This window comes from Convolutriloba macropyga, chromosome 15 (genome assembly GCF_964194025.1).
Source record: "Convolutriloba macropyga chromosome 15, txConMacr16.3, whole genome shotgun sequence".
NCBI lineage: Eukaryota > Metazoa > Xenacoelomorpha > Acoela > Convolutidae > Convolutriloba > Convolutriloba macropyga.
The window spans coordinates 2030995-2051553 of record NC_134482.1 but is presented as its reverse complement, the minus strand read 5'-3'; the positions used below and the strand labels follow the sequence as shown (position 1 = coordinate 2051553).

Here is a 20559-nt window from a genome sequence, read left to right as displayed (position 1 = left end):
CCTAAAACTTCTGAACAACTTAAAGATGGATTTCGTAAGTTCTTTTGTGCAGTTCCTGAGGACAACTGCAGGCAGGTTATCAGGCCCACATGACTTTGATACGTCTAATGACCCAAGAAATTCAACTATTGCTTCTTCCGTCACAGTAAAATTGTTCAAAATTCTATTTTCATTCAAACTGTTTTTGAAGACCGATGACACGGTGAAAACTGAACAGAAGTATTTATTTAACAGAGAGGCTCTTTCAGCATCACAGTTTGCTACGTCTTTGTTCCATTTAACCTGTGGCGGAACGGACGGTCGTTTTCGTAAGCTTTTAAAATACTTATACATGGCTTGAGAATTTCGTGAGTTGAAAAGCTTTGATTCGTAATTTTCTGGTCTAGGTCTACGGCTTCTGCTAGACTGTTTCCCGACGTTTCTATCTTGAGTCTCAACGAATCCTTGTTGGCTAGTGAATTCTGTTTTCTCTGTAGCGTGTTAAGCTTTTTCTTTAGATGTGATGTCGCAGGCGTGATCCAGGGTGGCAAATTTGATCTATGCTTACTCCGTCTTGGTGTGAATTTTGTGATCACCTCGAATAACCAATGATACCACTCGCTGAGCATCCGATCGCAGTTGCTATAACAAATAGGATTAAAGTGGTTAAGACTTAGATTTTTCTTCAGACCAACGTAATCGCAATTACAGAAGCTCAAAATTTTGTGCAATTCGGTTTTCTCGTTCTTAGCAGGACTCAGGTCAAGATCTAATATAGGTATGTGATCAGATAAACTATAAGTTTTGTCGTCGCAATTGACGTCGATAACTATGCTGTCATCATCAACGAAAATTTGATCGAGTATGTTTTTACCACAAGTGGGAAAGAAAACCAAGGGAATAAAATTTTGGCAATCAAATAGATCGACCAACTGTTTCTCATATAAGTCGGCTGACTCTAGTGTTTTCCAATTGACAGAAGGAAGATTAAAATCTCCTACTACTATGACCTTTATCTCTCTCCACTCATCGTTGTCTAGAAAGCAGAAGAAAGAGTTGAATTCGTCAATTGTGACTCGGTATTTGCTGTTACTAGGAGGGTTATACAAACACAAAATTAGTACCTTTTCGTCATTAACAGTTATGAGCGAACCTTCAAACGCAGACGTTAGTTTGTCATTCAGATTCTAAACATCAATTGGGAAAGAAGTAATGTTGTTCCGCACGCCAATCATTACACCTCCATGTTTGCTCTTCAGATTTGCATTTCTTTCGCTTCTGTAAAGCTGTTAATTTTGCAGGAAAAGTTCACTATCGCTGATGTCAGCTGTCAACCAAGTTTCAGTTAAAGCGATGACGTCATATGCAGAGGTTTCAGCGGCGACAGCAAACTTTCTTCGACGATCTAAAATTTAGGAGGCTTCTTGTATTGAAAACTAAGCAACTAAGAGAATTTTGTAGTCAATTTTGATTACGCGGCAGTTTCAAAGCATTTTCTTTGCTCGTTAAAATCAGGTCCTTTACTTTTTGACCCTTAAAGTATAGCTGTTGGTTTTTAATACGGATGTCTAGTTTCGAAGCTCCACAGGCTATTATGGCACGCCTTTTGAGTAGCATTGATTTCTCGACTTGGATTTCTTGGTTCAGAGCTCTTGACAGGAAGACAGGAAAATCATAATCGACCAGCTTCCGTCCTTTTGCGAGAAGCTTTCTCACTTCCCACGGACTGCTTACAGTATAGCAAACTTCCCATTTTTCAGATGCAGATTGAACGTAATGATGAAGTTAGTGAAACCTCATTTGTTTCACCTGGTGCGGTGATAACACAGAATGCCGGATTCATCAAGGGGCATGGAACGTATCAGATCGATGACTTGCTTCAAGCCACAGTTACCGGATACGTTGAGCGGATCAACAAATTAGTTACCGTACGGCCTTTTAAGTGCTCTAGGTGAGTCAGAATCGCTTAATACCCACCCTTTATTTCACATTTTACACAACATGAGCTATAGTTACTTTTTGTAGGTATAATGGAGAGGTTGGAGATGTTGTTGTTGGGAGAATAAGCGACGTATCGCAGAAGAGGTGGAAAGTTGACATTTACGCGCGACAGGTTAGTCAGTTATTCCACTGCACAAAACTCGGCGCCTCGAACTCCGATGTGACAAACTTTACACCGGGTAGCATCCGGCCAAAAGCTTCCTTGAGTTTGAGCGTGTATTGTTTGACAAGATTTACTCGCGGCTCTCATAAAAAGTTAAGTATGAAGAACCAAATTCTTTGGTTCTTCATACTTAACTAGCACCGTCACTTAGTGACATAGCACCATCACTTGACTTGTTAATTGGATCTGGACAAATTTTGTGACTTTCCACTTGAGGAAAGTTTCCTAATTTATTTTGATGAGGGGCTTTTTACTCAGTCTTGCATGGATTACTATTGCAAGAACAGTCCTGCTTTGTCTTTGATTACAGTTTTTAATAGCTGCGAAGCGATAGCTGAGGCTATTATTGGCCTTCTCTTGGTTTGTACAATTCATAGAATTTGAGGGTCTTTCCCATTATAGCCCCCCAGCTTAGTGGTCAGATAACCTATACCCCCCAATTATGGTAATTATACCATATTGGGGGGCTATAATGGGAAAGACCCAAATTTGAATTGTATTGGGGCGCTGTCTTTTTTTTCTAAGATCTGTTGACACATTTTCATGATTTTTGAAGTCAAATTGGAGTAGTGATTTTGGTCACGCCGAAACAGGAAATGGAGCGAAAAAGCGAGTGGTTTTGCGACGTGCAATTTATTCGCTCTAATTTTAAAGTAGAAGGAGAAAACGGTGTTTGAACAAAAATTCGCTTTCTCGCTAGTGGTTTTTTGTTCACATGCGGCAATTTCACTTCGATTTTACGGTTTTTTCAATTTTTTGGATCGGATTGTTTTTCTGAATGGTTTTCCCTATCCATTCTTAGTTTATTATACGCCTAGCTTTTTGTATGAACCAAATTTTCATTTCTCGCTAGTGGTTTTTGTTCACGTGTGGCATTTTGACATAGATTTTCTTAGGTTTTTTTAAAATTTTTTAAATCTGAATTTTTCGAAGTTGTTTTTCCAATTCACTCATAGTCCGTTCTAGGTCTAGTTTTTTTTGTGTAGTCAATGAAAATTCTTTAAATTTTACGTCAGGACTAGTCCTGCTATGTTTTTTATTTGTCGTCAAGATTTTTGTTACAACCACATGACGTCACATTCACTTCAAATCTGCTTTTTGTTCATTCGTTCATGCAATTTCAAATGAAGTGCATGCGTGACGTCATCTTTCACATTAGAGTGAGTTTTTTGTTCATTCGCGTGCAGAAGATTTTGGTCACACGTGTACCTCTTTCTCAAAAATGACTTCCTGACTCTAATAAAATTGACTTTTCCTCACGTTAATTCAAAGAGAGGTCAAGTGAGTGTGTGTCATTCTTAAAATTATCATCTCAGCATTTAATAAAAATAATTTTTTTGGTCTGTTTCTTTTACTATCTTTTGAGACTACAGATCTACAAAGCTATTACGGCTATTTTCTGGCAATCTGCCAGCTATGTTTTAAAATTATTTCAGTCCCACGTTATCGGTTGAAAATATGCTGTCGGAATTTTCGCACGTGAATTAGCTATGACAGGAGTTCCTAAAAGCAGATTTCTGGGTCAACGTCTTTCTCTTTCCTGTTTTGATGTCACAAACGGTGCAAAACATCTAGACTAGTTTCCTTGTTGTAACGTCGATTTGTTTTCTGATTAATCGATCGACATTAATCACACTTAATTTGCCCGCTTATCTTTCTTTCTTTCTCAAAATATTTTTTTTCAAAATTGTTTTCAAAAAAGAATAAATGTGAACAAAGAATAATTGATGTGAAAGCAAGTTCTTCCTTTCTTATCTTGGTCAATTTTAAACGAATCGGATTGTCATACGAACAATTGCAAAACTTTGTCATTTAGTGAAAGCAAGAATATTGCTGAACTCAATTAAATGGATCGTGCCTGAAACCTGGGGATTCATTTGTAGATCTGGGCCTCGCTGTAATCCATTCTTTGTGTTGGGATCAGATTGTTGGCATCAGCAGTTACTCTATCCAGAAAAAAGCTGTCATATGTTATCCTTAAGTAATAGTTACGTGACTCTTCTTGAAGTCACAGAACTTCTGGCGTTTAGCGAGAACCGCGAAGCGGTTCGATATGTTAAGTCAGATTTTCGAAGTGAGTCACGTAACCATGCTTAAAACACGGAACGCGCACACGGCGAAAGTCAACGGAAGTCAACTTCTGGGTAAGTAGGAACTTCTGGCATTTGAACTTCTGGCACTGCAGACTTTCGGCATTTTAAAATGTGCACGCGTGTGTTTTAATTTAGAGGAGGACTCATCAGCATGGTATCACAAAATTGCTGCGTGAGAAGAGGCGAAAAGTTTCAACTCTCTCGAATGGATTATGGTTTACTCTGAAATCAAAAGAATTATGTTGAAGTTTTGAAATTTCTTGACCTTTTTCCGATTATTTTTTGACGAAAGGGATGTGCTACTCCTGTGGAAATTAGTCATGGGTTTTTTTATTTCAATCTCTGATTTAACGTTTGTTCGCTCCATATCACGAACTCAATAGTTTGCACCATTCGAATATTTTAAAAACATTAAATGAAAGACAGAGGAACACTTTTTAAATTGCTCCATACGTGCCCCGAACCACCTGATGCGACTGCAATCGAGTTTACGTCTGCAATTGAGAAGTTCTTGAAGGCTCGATTTAAACTGAACCTTTTGACTTGGCAAATTCATTTTTTTAATCCTGTTGCTCTTTTGCAGGATTTTGTTGATGACTTTTTGACCTGTAAAAAGATCTTTAGCATTTCTGCTCATTTTGTTTTTCTCTGACACTCCTACTACTAACTGATAAAGATACAAAGAGCTCGTACAACAGATGGAAATGGACGAATTGATTGGTATATCAATGTTTTTCAGTTATGCCTCCTAATTAACTTCTGGCAAGAAAATCGGGAAGATGCCAATTAATTGAGTTTTTTAATAGCCGCCCTCATCATCTCAGCCGGCTATTATAGCGCTCCTATTTTTAAAATTCAAAGAATTTGAATTGTATTGGGGTGCTGTCTTTTTTTTAAGATCTGTTCACACATTTTCATGATTTTTGAAGTCAAATTGGAGTAGTGATTTTGGTCACGCCGAAACAGGAAGTGGAGCGAAAAAGCGAGTGGTTTTGCGGCGTGAATTTTTTTCGTTCCAAATTTAAAGTAGAGTGAGAAAATGGTGTTTGAACAAAAATTTGCTTTCTCGCTAGTGGTTTTTTGTTCACATGCGGCAATTTGACTTCGATTTTTACTGTTTTTTCGTTTTTTTTGGATCGGATTTTTTTCTGAATGGTTTTTCCAATCCATTCATAGTCCGTTCTAGGTCTAGTTTTCTGTTTAGTCAATGAAAATGCTTTGAATTGTACGTCAGGACTTGTCCTGCTATGTTTTTTACTTCGTCGAATAAAAAAATGTTTCGCTTTACCTCATTTTGCCGCCTTTTCAACATTTTGCGTGAAATCTTTTTGACTTCTCTAGGCTAGTTTCTCTCTTCTCTCATTCTGCTAAAATTGATTTTGAACATCAGTTGCTCAGCAAAGCAATTCAAAATGAACAGAGTTAGTACAAAAATGGATGTCAGAAATAGAAACGGGATAAACCCATAAAGCCCAATTTTAGATGCCCGCTATTTGAACGTCGTTCCTATAAGTCTTATTTACCATCTCTAATGCTTATTGTTATTGATAGTAGCCCCTGTAGCCTCTCTCTAAGAAACAGAAGTATGTTCATCTACGAAATGCCATCAAAATAAATCGGACTTAAAAAATGTTTTTGTACAAAAATCTTTTTTTTTCAATATCTTCTGTTATTTCAATCCCAATCCTGCTTATTGGAATCAACGGCGGCTATTTTCCGGCAATGTGCCGAGTATGTTTTGGACTGCAAGGAATGCCGCGTCATCACTGAAAGGATAAGTTTCTCAACGTGCCGGTTGGTGGCCTTGAAAATACAGGGAAGTCGTGGAGAATTATTAAAATAGAATAGCCTGTATTTCAATTGTAACGTCCAAACGTAATTGATGTAGCAATCCCTCGAAGCTTTTATAAATTTGTTTTCAGTACCAAATATTCAAGTTTTCTACTGAACGAATGCTCGGAGGCAGTTTGCCTGTTTCAGCACCGTTACAGAGCTATTCAAAATTAGATTTTTTGTTCGAAATTCATTTAGTTACCTATACTGAGACCAATCAAGAGGAGCAGGAAATAAGGGGGTTTAATAAGCCTATTTTACGCACCAACTATATAATTGTTTTAAACTTAAAAAAGTTTTTTTCCCTTTCCTTGTTATCGAGAAAAGGAAAACACTTTCCTTGTTATCGAGCATACTACCAATACAAGTTTCCAAAATAAGTTTGTTTAGAGAATAGTTTTCGTTTCTTGCGTGTTTTTCTATGAGAGGTTTTGTTTTGATTCTCCGTTCAGTGTCTGATGATCTGTGGATTTCCATGTCAGTTATAAACAAGTTAATATATTCCCTAGGATGTTTTGTTCTGATTAATTTTGATAAGAGTTTCAGAAGTTCATGCACGTGTAGCTCAAATATTGATGGAAATTTTTTATCTACAACTACGAACTACTTTGTTTTGTGAACCCAAAAACTATCTTTCAGGAACACTTTTGTTTGCCGTGTCATATATTAGAACTCGTATTGATACTGTGGTTGAACGTATTGTTTATAAGTTTTCAGAAGTAATTCTCTTTGCAGATAATCCTTCGTTTGATATAAAATCAAAATGTATTGGTTACATTTCATTTGAACATAGTCTATGTGCTCTTCAAATGTGGGTTTGTTGTCAATTTTAACACCTAAATATTTAACACATTTGCTCTCTACTTCTTCCGCTGTCCAAATAAGTTTATTGTCTGATAAATTGTTGGGTCCTAGCAGATGTAGTTGTTTTTTTAATATTTGGTGTAAGTTTGTTACTCTCTAGCCAGATGAAAGTCAATTGCAGATCATTTGTATGTTTAGTTTGCTCATATTTGCCAAATATGTTTGTTTTCTGCGTACAACAGAATATTATTGTACTTTGGTATGTCGGCGATATCGTATATATATATATTAGAAACAGAAGTGGTCCTAATACTGATCCCAGAGGGACTCTGCACTCAATTTCTTTAGTTGAGGAAGATTCTCCTTTATATCGAACGAATTATTTGCGATCTTTAAGATAAGACTTGAGTAAACCTTCGATTTTGCCTCAAACCATATTTGGAACATTTGTCCAGCAATATGCTGTGGTCAACAGTATCAAACGCTTTTGAGAGGGCAAACAAGGTACAATGAGCCAGAACGTGTTTCTCCCTTAATTTCTGAATGTGTTCCAGCATTTCTGTTAAGGCATCGACCGTTGATCCCCTACTCAGGAAACCAAATTGTTTTCTGGAGAGAGTTTTGTTTTTCAGCAGAAATGACATCAGTCTTTTTTTAGTAATTTTTTCAGAAATTTTGCCAAAAAGTGGTACTGAAGAAATTGGGCTGTAATTGTTAGGCTCATTTGGATCTCCATCCTTGAAAATTGGCACTTTGAAACTTTTGGGATAATGTGATTCATCTATGATTTTGTTAAAAATATCTGAGGTATCCACTAATGACAGGATTAATTGTTTTTAGCAATTGATTTTCAGCTGGCTAGAGAGTAACAAACTTACACCAAATATTAAAAAACAACTACTTCTTAAGCTCATATGGTTTTTAAGCCCATATAATCAGAACTCTTTCCCAACAAGTTGCTTTATTTCGAACTTCACTTGGTCGTTTTGGACCGGCTTTAAAACAAAAGAATCAGCAACCCGATTAATCGTATTCCCATCATATGGTTTCTCAATTTTCTTTGCAAGTGAGGGACCAATTTTAACAAAGAAATTGTTGACTGTTTCGGAGTCAATTGTGTTTGTGATTTTTGATTTCTTGTATTCAGATGGCAAATTTGATTCAGATACATATAAAAACTTTTATCGTTGGAATCATTTTGTTTATCAAAAAATTTTTTGTGGTCCTTTTTGGCGTTTCTTACTAGTGATTTTGTTTTGTTGTTCTGTATTTTGTGTTTTTACTTCTTGTGACTTGGACTGCAAAAAAGTTATTCCAAAGACGTTTTTTGTTTTCGGTTATTTTTTAAGATCCAGTTTTGTTTATAATTTTCTCGAGATTGCGAATTCCTTCCTTCGCTGTGCATAACTGAGGAAACCATCCCTTGGCTTAAGTTCTATTGATAGTTCAACTTTTAACTCCAGAACGTTAGTAAATCTGTTGAGAGCATCGTTAAGGTCACTTACTTTAAATGAACTCCATAATGGTCTGTTATTTTTGTTTTCAGAACCTCTGTTTCACTTTCAAAATTTGAGAAAACATCTAGAGTTGAGTTGCTTCTGAGCGTTTCTCTTGTGTGCTCGTTTTTCTTTGAATTTAGTGAAAGGTTTAGGGAGCCCATTTCCGTCAGAAAATTTTCTGTTTTTTATCATTTTTCGAGAAATCTGTATTTAAGTCCCCGCATAAAATGTGATGTACACAATCGTTACTACAAAACACTGATTTTTTGAAAAGCAATTTGCCGTTAAAACTTTATCATTGCTTGCAGAGGTCTTTATTGTTGTTAATTGATATTCTTTGCTCACAAACAGAGCTATACCTACCGCCCCTTTTTTTAGGTCGGTTGCACGTAACAATATTTTGGAAATTTTTGTTGCAGAACAATGGGTTGTTTGAGTAATCTTTCAACCAGGTCTCTGTTAGTGCCAGCAAAGGTGGTTCAGCGTACAGTCGCCGAAAACGTGTAATTTAGCTAACTACAGAACTAAAAAATGAAATCTTCAAGTTCTCAACAGTTTTTTTCTTTACTAGTGTCAGCAGACGGTCGCTTCCACTAGAGAAAAAACCATTGCCGTTTATGATTGGTATCTAATGATTCCTTAATGTTGGCGGACAGTCGCCTGGAATCTGTTTTGTTATTTTCGATCAATCATGAATTTTTAGTAATTTTAGCGAGTTTTTAATTTTTCTAAAACCTAAGAAGAGGTTTTCATCTCATTAATTCAAACAATTTGAGTTTTTTTTGCAAAAAATGGTTTATTTCGATGGTTTTTGAATTTTTTTGATTTCGCCGATTTTCAAAAATCGCACATACCCAAAAAATTTGCGGTCTTTCGCCAAAATTTTGGTTTTTCTTATCGTTTTTGAATTTTTTTTCGATTATAGTGATTTTCAGAAATCCAAAAGTTTTGAGGTTTTTTGCAAACTTGGTTTTTGATCATTTTTGAAGTTTTCGCATAAATTTCGGTGATTTTCAACAAATCACAAAAACCCAAAATTTTTGAGGATTTAAAAAACTTTGGTTTTTTACCAAATTTATTTGTTGCTTTGAGTTCATAGAAGGTACGCAGATAATGACAGTTTGATTAGAAAACTTACTGGTCGCAAAAAAAGTTTCTCTTCATTTCACTGAGCACTCAAACTTATTGAATATCATGTCAATGCACAAAAAGTCAACTAATAGTCAATACGGAACACCGAATGAAAACAGCATAACTGTTCTCGAACAACTGTTCTAATAAAATTTTAAACTGTAGCCATGTACGACTCGACTCAGAAAGCGTCTACATCTGCCATTTTAAAGGAATTCCAAAGGAAGTGACATTCGTCTCTCGTCAAAGATTGTCCCTCGTTTTTTTATCTGACAGTCAATCCAAAAATGCATTGCGAACAATCTCCGTTGACCTTTCATTGGCAACTAAAAACCGGACATCAAAATGACCGAAATCCTAACTCTACTTTTGCGACAACGATGCCCGAATAGTAGTATTAACTGCTGTGTAGTAACTATTAGGGGGGGGGGGACAATTCGACAAAGATGCCTGAATAGTAGTAGTATACAATGCTGTGAAGTAACTATTACCCCCCCTCCCCGTAATAGTTACTACACAGCATTGTATATACTACTACTATCCAGGCATCTTTGTCGAAATGTCCCCCCTTAATATTTACTTTGTCGACCCCCCCGTAATAGTTACTACACAGCGATGTATACTACTCTGAATACGATTACCAGAAATCTAGAAGTTCGATTGGCATAATTCCGAATCGATTTTGAGTTTCGGGATCGAAATCCAGAGGATTGACTGGCCAAACTTGTTCATAATTATCGTCAGTGCAACAAACATAGGGGGAAAAGTGCATAATTGAGAAACCAAATCCGGAAGAAATGTGCTCTCTTAAATTGGCACCTGAAGAGAGAGCATCAAATTGTTTGAATACAATACCGATAAATATAAATACTCAATTGATGAAAATAGATCGGAGTTCTATAATGGTTTATGTTTTCGAGTTTGCTGGCTGGTAGCGTTAGCGAGTGCCCGAGAACAGCCTATGTGCAAAATTTACAATACCTGCATCGTCCTACGGGAGACACATACTTAGGACACGTTGAATTACGTGACTTTTGCAGGTACTCAACAAGATGTTCCTTGATTAGGCTGTTACGCCAAATTTCCAAGATTTTTTGCGCTCCGGGACGAAAGTTATTCGAGCAACTCAGTATCAACGAAAGATGAATCTTGTCTTGACATCAAAGCTAATGCTATCTGGGATTTACATTTTGGTAGAAAATTTTCCAGAGATACTCCTGATAGACGCATTCGATGTCTGTTAGCACTAAGAATTATTGAAATAATTTGGTATATTAGAGTAATTGAAGAACAGATTGCGAACGATCTCATTCCATCAGTCACTGATAAGTTAAAACCGGACATCGAAATGAGAATTATCCTATCGCTACCTTCGCGATAAGGAGGCCTGAATATAAAATTAACCTCAGTTGACTACAATCAAGTAAAATTTTGCGTGTACTATCATTGAATTGTCGTTCACTATTAAGTATGGATAGACGAGTGATGTTGGATATCCTTCTGAAAACTATTAATCCCGATATTGTTTGCCTCACAGAAACGTGGTTAAACCCAATTATTTTAAACCAAGAAGTCCTAATTAGTCAATCTTATTCAATCCAGTCGCGATCAGATAGAAAACTTGGACCGCATGGGGGTGTCCTAATAGCACACCGAAAGACATTATCATGCAAAATGCAGGTTTTGCGAACAAATTCAGATTTCATTTGTTGCTTATACTTCAAGGGGGTTACATTCGTTATTATCACCATTTATAATCCCCCAGCTGACAGCAAATATAGACTCAGTGCAGATTTGTTCTTCAAAACCATTCAGGAGATTGTCAGAGATGTTCAAGAATATCAAAGATCCATTGAATCCTTTACTTTCTTTTTGAATGGTGACATTAACTTCACTCAAAAACTCAAATATTAAAAAACAACTACTTCTTAAGCTCATATGGTTTTTAAGCCCATATAATCAGAACTCTTTTTCCCAACAAGTTGCTTTATTTCGAACTTCACTTGGTCGTTTTGGACCGGCTTTAAAACAAAAGAATCAGCAACCCGATTAATCGTATTCCCATCATATGGTTTCTCAATTTTCTTTGCAAGTGAGGGACCAATTTTAACAAAGAAATTGTTGACTGTTTCGGAGTCAATTGTGTTTGTGATTTTTGATTTTTTGTATTCAGATGGCAAATTTGATTCAGATACATATAAAAACTTTTATCGTTGGAATCATTTTGTTTATCAAAAAATTTTTTGTGGTCCTTTTTGGCGTTTCTTACTAGTGATTTTGTTTTGTTGTTCTGTATTTTGTGTTTTTACTTCTTGTGACTTGGACTGCAAAAAAGTTATTCCAAAGACGTTTTTTGTTTTCGGTTATTTTTTAAGATCCAGTTTTGTTTATAATTTTCTCGAGATTGCGAATTCCTTCCTTCGCTGTGCATAACTGAGGAAACCATCCCTTGGCTTAAGTTCTATTGATAGTTCAACTTTTAACTCCAGAACGTTAGTAAATCTGTTGAGAGCATCGTTAAGGTCACTTACTTTAAATGAACTCCATAATGGTCTGTTATTTTTGTTTTCAGAACCTCTGTTTCACTTTCAAAATTTGAGAAAACATCTAGAGTTGAGTTGCTTCTGAGCGTTTCTCTTGTGTGCTCGTTTTTCTTTGAATTTAGTGAAAGGTTTAGGGAGCCCATTTCCGTCAGAAAATTTTCTGTTTTTTTATCATTTTTCGAGAAATCTGTATTTAAGTCCCCGCATAAAATGTGATGTACACAATCGTTACTACAAAACACTGATTTTTTGAAAAGCAATTTGCCGTTAAAACTTTATCATTGCTTGCAGAGGTCTTTATTGTTGTTAATTGATATTCTTTGCTCACAAACAGAGCTATACCTACCGCCCCTTTTTTTAGGTCGGTTGCACGTAACAATATTTTGGAAATTTTTGTTGCAGAACAATGGGTTGTTTGAGTAATCTTTCAACCAGGTCTCTGTTAGTGCCAGCAAAGGTGGTTCAGCGTACAGTCGCCGAAAACGTGTAATTTAGCTAACTACAGAACTAAAAAATGAAATCTTCAAGTTCTCAACAGTTTTTTTCTTTACTAGTGTCAGCAGACGGTCGCTTCCACTAGAGAAAAAACCATTGCCGTTTATGATTGGTATCTAATGATTCCTTAATGTTGGCGGACAGTCGCCTGGAATCTGTTTTGTTATTTTCGATCAATCATGAATTTTTAGTAATTTTAGCGAGTTTTTAATTTTTCTAAAACCTAAGAAGAGGTTTTCATCTCATTAATTCAAACAATTTGAGTTTTTTTTTTGCAAAAAATGGTTTATTTCGATGGTTTTTGAATTTTTTTGATTTCGCCGATTTTCAAAAATCGCACATACCCAAAAAATTTGCGGTCTTTCGCCAAAATTTTGGTTTTTCTTATCGTTTTTGAATTTTTTTTCGATTATAGTGATTTTCAGAAATCCAAAAGTTTTGAGGTTTTTTGCAAACTTGGTTTTTGATCATTTTTGAAGTTTTCGCATAAATTTCGGTGATTTTCAACAAATCGCAAAAACCCAAAATTTTGAGGATTTAAAAAACTTTGGTTTTTTACCAAATTTATTTGTTGCTTTGAGTTCATAGAAGGTACGCAGATAATGACAGTTTGATTAGAAAACTTACTGGTCGCAAAAAAAGTTTCTCTTCATTTCACTGAGCACTCAAACTTATTGAATATCATGTCAATGCACAAAAAGTCAACTAGTAGTCAACACGGAACACCGAATGAAAACAGCATAACTGTTCTCGAACAACTGTTCTAATAAAATTTTAAACTGTAGCCATGTACGACTCGACTCAGAAAGCGTCTACATCTGCCATTTTAAAGGAATTCCAAAGGAAGTGACATTCGTCTCTCGTCAAAGATTGTCCCTCGTTTTTTTATCTGACAGTCAATCCAAAAATGCATTGCGAACAATCTCCGTTAACCTTTCATTGGCAACTAAAAACCGGACATCAAAATGACCGAAATCCTAACTCTACTTTTGCGACAAAGATGCCCGAATAGTAGTATTAACAGCTTTGTGTAACTATTAAGGGGGGACAATTCGACAAAGATGCCTGAATAGTAGTAGTATACGTTGCTGTGTAGTAACTATTACGGGGGGATCCCCCCCTAATTACTACACAGTAATGTATACTACTACTATTTCGGCATCTTTGTCGAATTGTCCTCCCTTAATAGTTACTTTGTCGATTCCCCCTCCCCCCGTAATAGTTACTTCACAGCAATGTATACTACTCTGAATACGATTACCAGAAATCTAGAAGTTCGATTGGCATAATTCCGAATCGATTTTGAGTTTCGGGATCGAAATCCAGAGGATTGACAGGCCAAACTTGTTCATAATTATCGTCAGTGCAACAAACATAGGAGGAAAAGTGCATAATTGAGAAACCAAATCCGGAAGAAATGTGCTCTCTTAAATTGGCACCTGAAGAGAGAGCATCAAATTGTTTGAATACAATACCGATAAATATAAATACTCAATTGATGAAAATAGATCGGAGTTCTATAATGGTTTATGTTTTCGAGTTTGCTGGCTGGTAGCGTTAGCGAGTGCCCGAGAACAGCCTATGTGCAAAATTTACAATACCTGCATCGTCCTACGGGAGACACATACTTAGGACACGTTGAATTACGTGACTTTTGCAGGTACTCAACAAGATGTTCCTTGATTAGGCTGTTACGCCAAATTTCCAAGATTTTTTGCGCTCCGGGACGAAAGTTATTCGAGCAACTCAGTATCAACGAAAGATGAATCTTGTCTTGACATCAAAGCTAATGCTATCTGGGATTTACATTTTGGTAGAAAATTTTCCAGAGATACTCCTGATAGACGCATTCGATGTCTGTTAGCACTAAGAATTATTGAAATAATTTGGTATATTAGAGTAATTGAAGAACAGATTGCGAACGATCTCATTCCATCAGTCACTGATAAGTTAAAACCGGACATCGAAATGAGAATTATCCTATCGCTACCTTCGCGATAAGGAGGCCTGAATATAAAATTAACCTCAGTTGACTACAATCAAGTAAAATTTTGCGTGTACTATCATTGAATTGTCGTTCACTATTAAGTATGGATAGACGAGTGATGTTGGATATCCTTCTGAAAACTATTAATCCCGATATTGTTTGCCTCACAGAAACGTGGTTAAACCCAATTATTTTAAACCAAGAAGTCCTAATTAGTCAATCTTATTCAATCCAGTCGCGATCAGATAGAAAACTTGGACCGCATGGGGGTGTCCTAATAGCACACCGAAACACATTATCATGCAAAATGCAGGTTTTGCGAACAAATTCAGATTTCATTTGTTGTTGCTAATACTTCTTCAAGGAGGTTACATTCGTTATTATCACCATTTATAATCCCCCAGCTGACAGCAAATATAGACTCAGTGCAGATTTGTTCTTCAAAACCATTCAGGAGATTGTCAGAGATGTTCAAGAATATCAAAGATCCATTGAATCCTTTACTTTCTTTTTGAATGGTGACATTAACTTCACTCACACAAATTGGCTTACTTTAAGTACTAATTGTTCATACAATAAAAGCAGTTTTGAACGAATCCACAAAATTAAATGTCATCACTGCAATCTCATGCAAGCTCACTGGATGTTTTTCTTAGTAACAATAATAACTTTTGTAACGAAATATTAGAGGACAAATCCTTCTCAGATCACAGGTATTTGTTAGCTGAAATTTCGATTGAATATGCTGAGCAAAAAGCCTTGCCTAAAATGAAACAATTAAATATTGGCAAAGCTAATTGGGACGAATTTATGATCAATTTTTATTTTCCAATGTCTTCCTTTGACTCAATTGATGATATTGTCGACTCGTTTTAGCATAAAATAGAACTAGCGTCTTCCACTCAAAATCTCTAGAAGAACCAATGCGCCTTTTTACATTTCCTCTAACAGTATCCATTTAGAAAACAAACTCAAAACAGCTTTGAAAAATACACAAAGCGCAGAGAAAATTTCACAAGAAACATTTCGTTGAAAAAGCAAAGTCTGGTCAACGAACGATGCATATAAGTTAATGAGACAAATAAAAAACAGCCAGCTCTGCCTGAGAAAATGGTGTACATGGAAAAAGAAGTTTTTGGGTACATGAGCATTGCAGAATGTTTTAACAATTATTTTGCTTCTGTTTTTGTTCAAGACGATTCTGAAGTTGTTATTCCATTTAATCAAAGTCCAGAAATTTTTCTTGATGACATTCAGTTTAGCAAAGCGGCTCTGAGTGAGGAAATCAAATACATACGTAGTAGTGCTAACTCTTTTGATGGAATCAGCCCAAAGTTTTTGAAGTCTGCTTTACCGTACATTTCGAATCAACTTTTGTTTATCTTCAGTTGCTGTGTTAGCAAATGTGAGTTTCCCAGTTTGTGGAAAAAAGTGCATGTACGACCCCATTTCAAAAGCGGTAGCAATTTAGATATCAAGAACTACCGACCGATTGCCATGCTTAGCTCCTTGTCACTGCTATTTGAGCGTATGGTGTATAAACAGTTCTCGATCTTTCTGCAACAAAAGCTTTGCGTAGAGCAACATGGTTTTAGGAAAAATCATTCAACCATCACTCAATTACTTCTCTACTGCAACAGGTTGTATGAGTTACTTGAAGCAAACAAAATGCCAATGACAATGTATCTAGAGACATAGCAAAGGCCTTCGATACCATCAATTATAATATAATACTTTTAAAATTATGTCGAATGCGTTTTGACGTTGCTTTCTTGAGGTTTTTCGTGTCATATTTAACTGATCGACAGCAGAGTTGTAATGTCTTGCGGAAAATCGGTTTTTCGACCAATCACCAGCGGTGGGCCTCAAGGGTCAATTTTTACAGTTTTTCTTTTTTCCGTTTATGTAAATTACCTAACCGAAATAATTGTCAATGAGTGCTATTTATACGCAGATGACACAAAAATCGTCAGCACTGTAGACAATAGAATACAGCTGGAAAAAGATATTGAAAATGCTATTGTTTGGAGCAAGGAGAATCGGTTAAATTTCAATTTCGATAAGTTTAAAAACGTGCAATTTTTATTACGTAAAAATCAAAACAAGCAAATTTTGCGTCTTCGCAGCAATGGTGCCATCTCACAGGAAACACACTTCAAAGACTTGGGCATATAATTTTCAGAAAATTTATCATGGGATCATCACTTAAGTTTTGTTCTACAAAACGCAAATCAGAAGCTTGCTGATCTAAACAGAACAATTCCAAGTGAAATAAAATTGTCAGTCAAATGCAACCTAGTCAAAACTTACATAATATCGATCTTGTTTTATGGATCAAATGTTTGGTATGCCAGTAAAACTATCGTCATGCAAATGGAAAGGCTTCAGAGAAAAAGTTTAAGATGGATACAATCATACAGTCATTTTACTGATAAAGAATACAATCATTGTCTTCGATCAGTAAATTTACTTCCGATGACATATCAATTTGTCTTTTTGGATCTCGTAGTTTTAAGCAGAATTTTGACCAGAAAACTTCCACTTGAGGCAGAGCATTTTTGGCAAATAAGGAATGGACATCCGAAAACACGATCAAACGAGAAAATATTTTTATACTCAAACGAATGTAATCGCCAACGATGCCGATCTAATTTTTTCTGCCGAGTTACAAACTTCAACAAATCGATGTCACTGGCGCGTGATTTTCCCAACTATAACCCATATTCAAGTCCTCCCAAATTCAAAAGAGAAGTCAAAGAATATCTATTTGATTTAGCTAAGAAGAACTTTAATTACAAATCATACCCATATGGATGGACAGTGTTTGTGGCAAATCAAATTCAAGCCCCGCTAGGGACTTACTAAGCTTGGTAAAACCAAGTTTAGTGAAATTCATTATTATTATTATTATTAATTTTATTATTATTACAATGGCCAGAATTCGCAATTGATTTCGGAAGTCCTGGAACGAAATCTCTTGGAGGCAGAGGAATTGCAAAAGTTATTCACCTTTAGCGACAGTGCTACCAACAGACTATTGGTGGAAAAGTGCCTAATTGAGAGACTAAATCCGGAACATTTATGCTCTCTTAAATTTGCATCTGAATAGGGAGCATCAAATTTGTTCTGAATACAATGCCACTCAAGAAATAACTTATTGATGTAATTAGATCGGAGTTCCCTAATAGTTTGTCTTTGATACGGCTGGGAGTTTGGTAGAGTTCCTCAGAACCACATATATGGTGCAATTTTCTCAATAGAGGACTGTTTATTGTAATTCTAAGGTGCTCATAGTGTTAGGCCTTCCTAACGATTATCACGGAGGCAGCCATTAACTTGTTGCCGTATAGATTGAGGAAACATATTCCGCTCGTTTTTCTGTTCACAGGACGCGAGTCTGCAACTATCAGCTGTTAATTTGCCCGGAGGAGAACTGAGAAGACGATCTGTTGAAGATGAGTTGATGATGCGAGAGTACCTGTCTGAAAACGATTTGATCAGTGCTGAAGTGCAGAAAGTTGGGGCGGAAGACGGCCTGGTACATTTACACACTCGAAGTTTGAAGTACGGGAAACTGGGACAGGGTGTTCTAGTCACTCTGAAGCCATCAAACATAAAGCGGTCCAAAACTCACTTTCACAATCTGCCATGTGGTGTTAGCTGTATCATGGGAAACAACGGGTATGTATTAAGCTAGCGAAATTTACAACCTTAATTGACTTCTTCATTTTAATTCTTCAGTACGAAACTCACAATACTGTCCATCGAGTCCGTCGTTAATTGATGAGTACATTTGCAAGATACAAGTGCCGAAGAAATTGAAAAATAGTCACATACTCCTGTAATACGCAACGTTATGATAGCTACGAAGTCGGTGTACAATTCAATTCTGATTAATAACGGACATCCAATGAATAAACCACTTGATCATGGTTCTTGAGGAGCTAAATTGACTTTTAAGAGGACGTTTTAGTTAGCAATTGCCACAAAGGAGTTGTTCCAGGTACATATGGGTGGGGGCCACTCTTCCTGTAGAAGACGAATCAGGCGGTCACGTGATTGATTCTGAAGTTATCCAGAGACCAGAAAGGGAAGCTATCACACGTGTGGTCAATGTGATCAAACTTCTATCCGAGCATGAAGTAATGATCTACGACACGAGTGTAATTGTTGCATATGACATCTCTTTAAACTATGAAGCCAATCAGTTGCTGAAGAAAAGTGTAAAAGATGAACTAATTGCTCTTTTAAAGATGAAACTGGCGATGCAGACTTAAAGGGAAGTTTGAATTGTTCTTTTGTTTTGTGCACTCTTTTGAGCCATGATTTACTGCTATATAGTTTAATTTTTAGGGTTATTTGTTGAGATTAGAAGACAGATTATTGACCTGGTTGGCCGGGTAACAAGAAAAATAAGTTTGAGGAAAGTAAGTACGGCAAGTTCGTAACCAACGAGCATCGAGCCGAAGTGATTGAGTTCTGATATATGAGCAAGTTCGAATTATTAGCCGGGTCAATAAAGAAAATAATGAAACGAACGTTGCTGTGTACATGGATCCATTTAGTTTATTTTCAACAAGGAGAATGGGTAGTGTACGTTTGAACAATGTTCCAACACGTCAATTGCTAAGCTATAAATAAAACCTAAAACTTGATGCTATCCTCTGTTAAGTATTTGAAAAACCCTGCTGCATGGGCCGACCGACCGTTAACTGGACCGACCGACCGTTAACTGGATACCGAATTTAATCTAGACCACATATATACCAGGGTTAGCAGTACTTTAACAAAACATTACAGAGCTCTTATGGTACTCTAAAGACTTTGTCGTCCTCTAAGAGGAGTACAAAAAAAGATGCAATGATTTAATGCTCCAATCAGTTAAGACAGCAAAAAAATTTCCCCTTTACATGATATTTTGATCTAGAATAATGATATTTTGCTGAATAACAAAGCAATATAATAATCTTAAGCGGCAATTAGTGTAGAAGTTAGTCTAGATCTGATGTTTTTCAGATCAGTTATCCAAATTCAGTTTTTTCACAAGCTAGAAATTTTCAAGGGATGAAAGCAAAAGGAAAAAGATTTTTTTGATACTGTAAAGACGTAGAGGAAACGGCTCTTGTTCTTACCTTCACTAATTGCTCTCAAACGAAGTTTTTGGCAATTATATTAGTCCAGTGGTCTTTTCGTCTCACCCATTTAACTTTGTCCTCAAAAACTAGATAAATAGGTAACTTTGTGTTTTCTTAGAGCCTTATTAGTCTCTAAAAAACTCGATTCACCAGAACTGTTTCGAGGAGGCAATTTCATGGTTTGAATGGTGGGTCTTGATTGTGAAGGCTTGTCACCCCCCCACTATCCCCGCCCGCCAGTCGTTAGCAAGCAATTCGATCAACGTGAATCGGTTATGTTAATTGATTCCTGGTTCGCACTGTGCTTTTTCTTCATTAGTAAAGAGATTCTACGTCCGTCCTTTGCTTTTTCTCCATTGGTAAAATACGTTTTTCAATCATTTCGTGAGTGATATTAAATTTCTTTGTTGCAAAATTTCCTGTTTAGCAGAGCAGTTATCTTCAACTGTATTCTCGGGAGTTTACAAAAAATGGTTCCTTTTCACCTATAAGAGATGACCTTTTCGCCTATTTGGAGAGGTGTTCTAAAACAATTAGAGAACTAATTTTGATGCCTCAGTGATTAGATATGTGCTGCGTTTTATTTCGGCTAAGCCCCGTCGAGACTCTTGCCAGTACACTTATCAATTCATACAGGCAAAAGTAGTTCTCTAACTTATACTGCCTGCTTGCTTCCTGTTGTTTTTTAGTTGCGTGTTTTGTGAAAATATGACAACAGGTTTGAAGCCAAATACAATCTCAAATAGTCCTTCGTTTTATGACTGAAAATGGTTAAAAGTTGGTGTTATTTTTTCTCTGCAAAACTAGGTGACAACAAAATTTTGTCTGAAGGCATACTTTGTGGACAATAAAAAATTGCTAGCTTGCAAATCAAAATATTCTTCCTTTTATGAATA

The 20559-nt window shown here is 36.3% G+C and overlaps 1 protein-coding gene across 1 annotated transcript; it reads left to right on the top strand.

Moving 5' to 3' along the window:
* The first annotated feature begins 1705 nt into the window (after positions 1-1705).
* LOC142354617 (exosome complex component RRP4-like) lies at positions 1706-18886 on the top strand. Its single transcript, XM_075406954.1, has 4 exons — positions 1706-1930; positions 2005-2092; positions 17917-18209; positions 18532-18886. Exons 1-4 carry the CDS (start codon positions 1740-1742, stop codon positions 18803-18805), a joined length of 846 nt encoding a protein of 281 aa, XP_075263069.1. The 5' UTR covers positions 1706-1739; the 3' UTR covers positions 18806-18886.
* The last annotated feature ends 1673 nt before the right edge of the window (positions 18887-20559 follow it).

Bases quoted from the DNA above. Each gene is read 5' to 3' on its own strand.
- LOC142354617 (XM_075406954.1), top strand. From the start codon at position 1,740: ATGCAGATTGAACGTAATGATGAAGTTAGTGAAACCTCATTTGTTTCA. The intron at 1,931-2,004 runs GTGAGTCAGAAT...TACTTTTTGTAG, and splicing joins CGGCCTTTTAAGTGCTCTAG to GTATAATGGAGAGGTTGGAG. The intron at 2,093-17,916 runs GTTAGTCAGTTA...TTCTGTTCACAG, and splicing joins TTGACATTTACGCGCGACAG to GACGCGAGTCTGCAACTATC.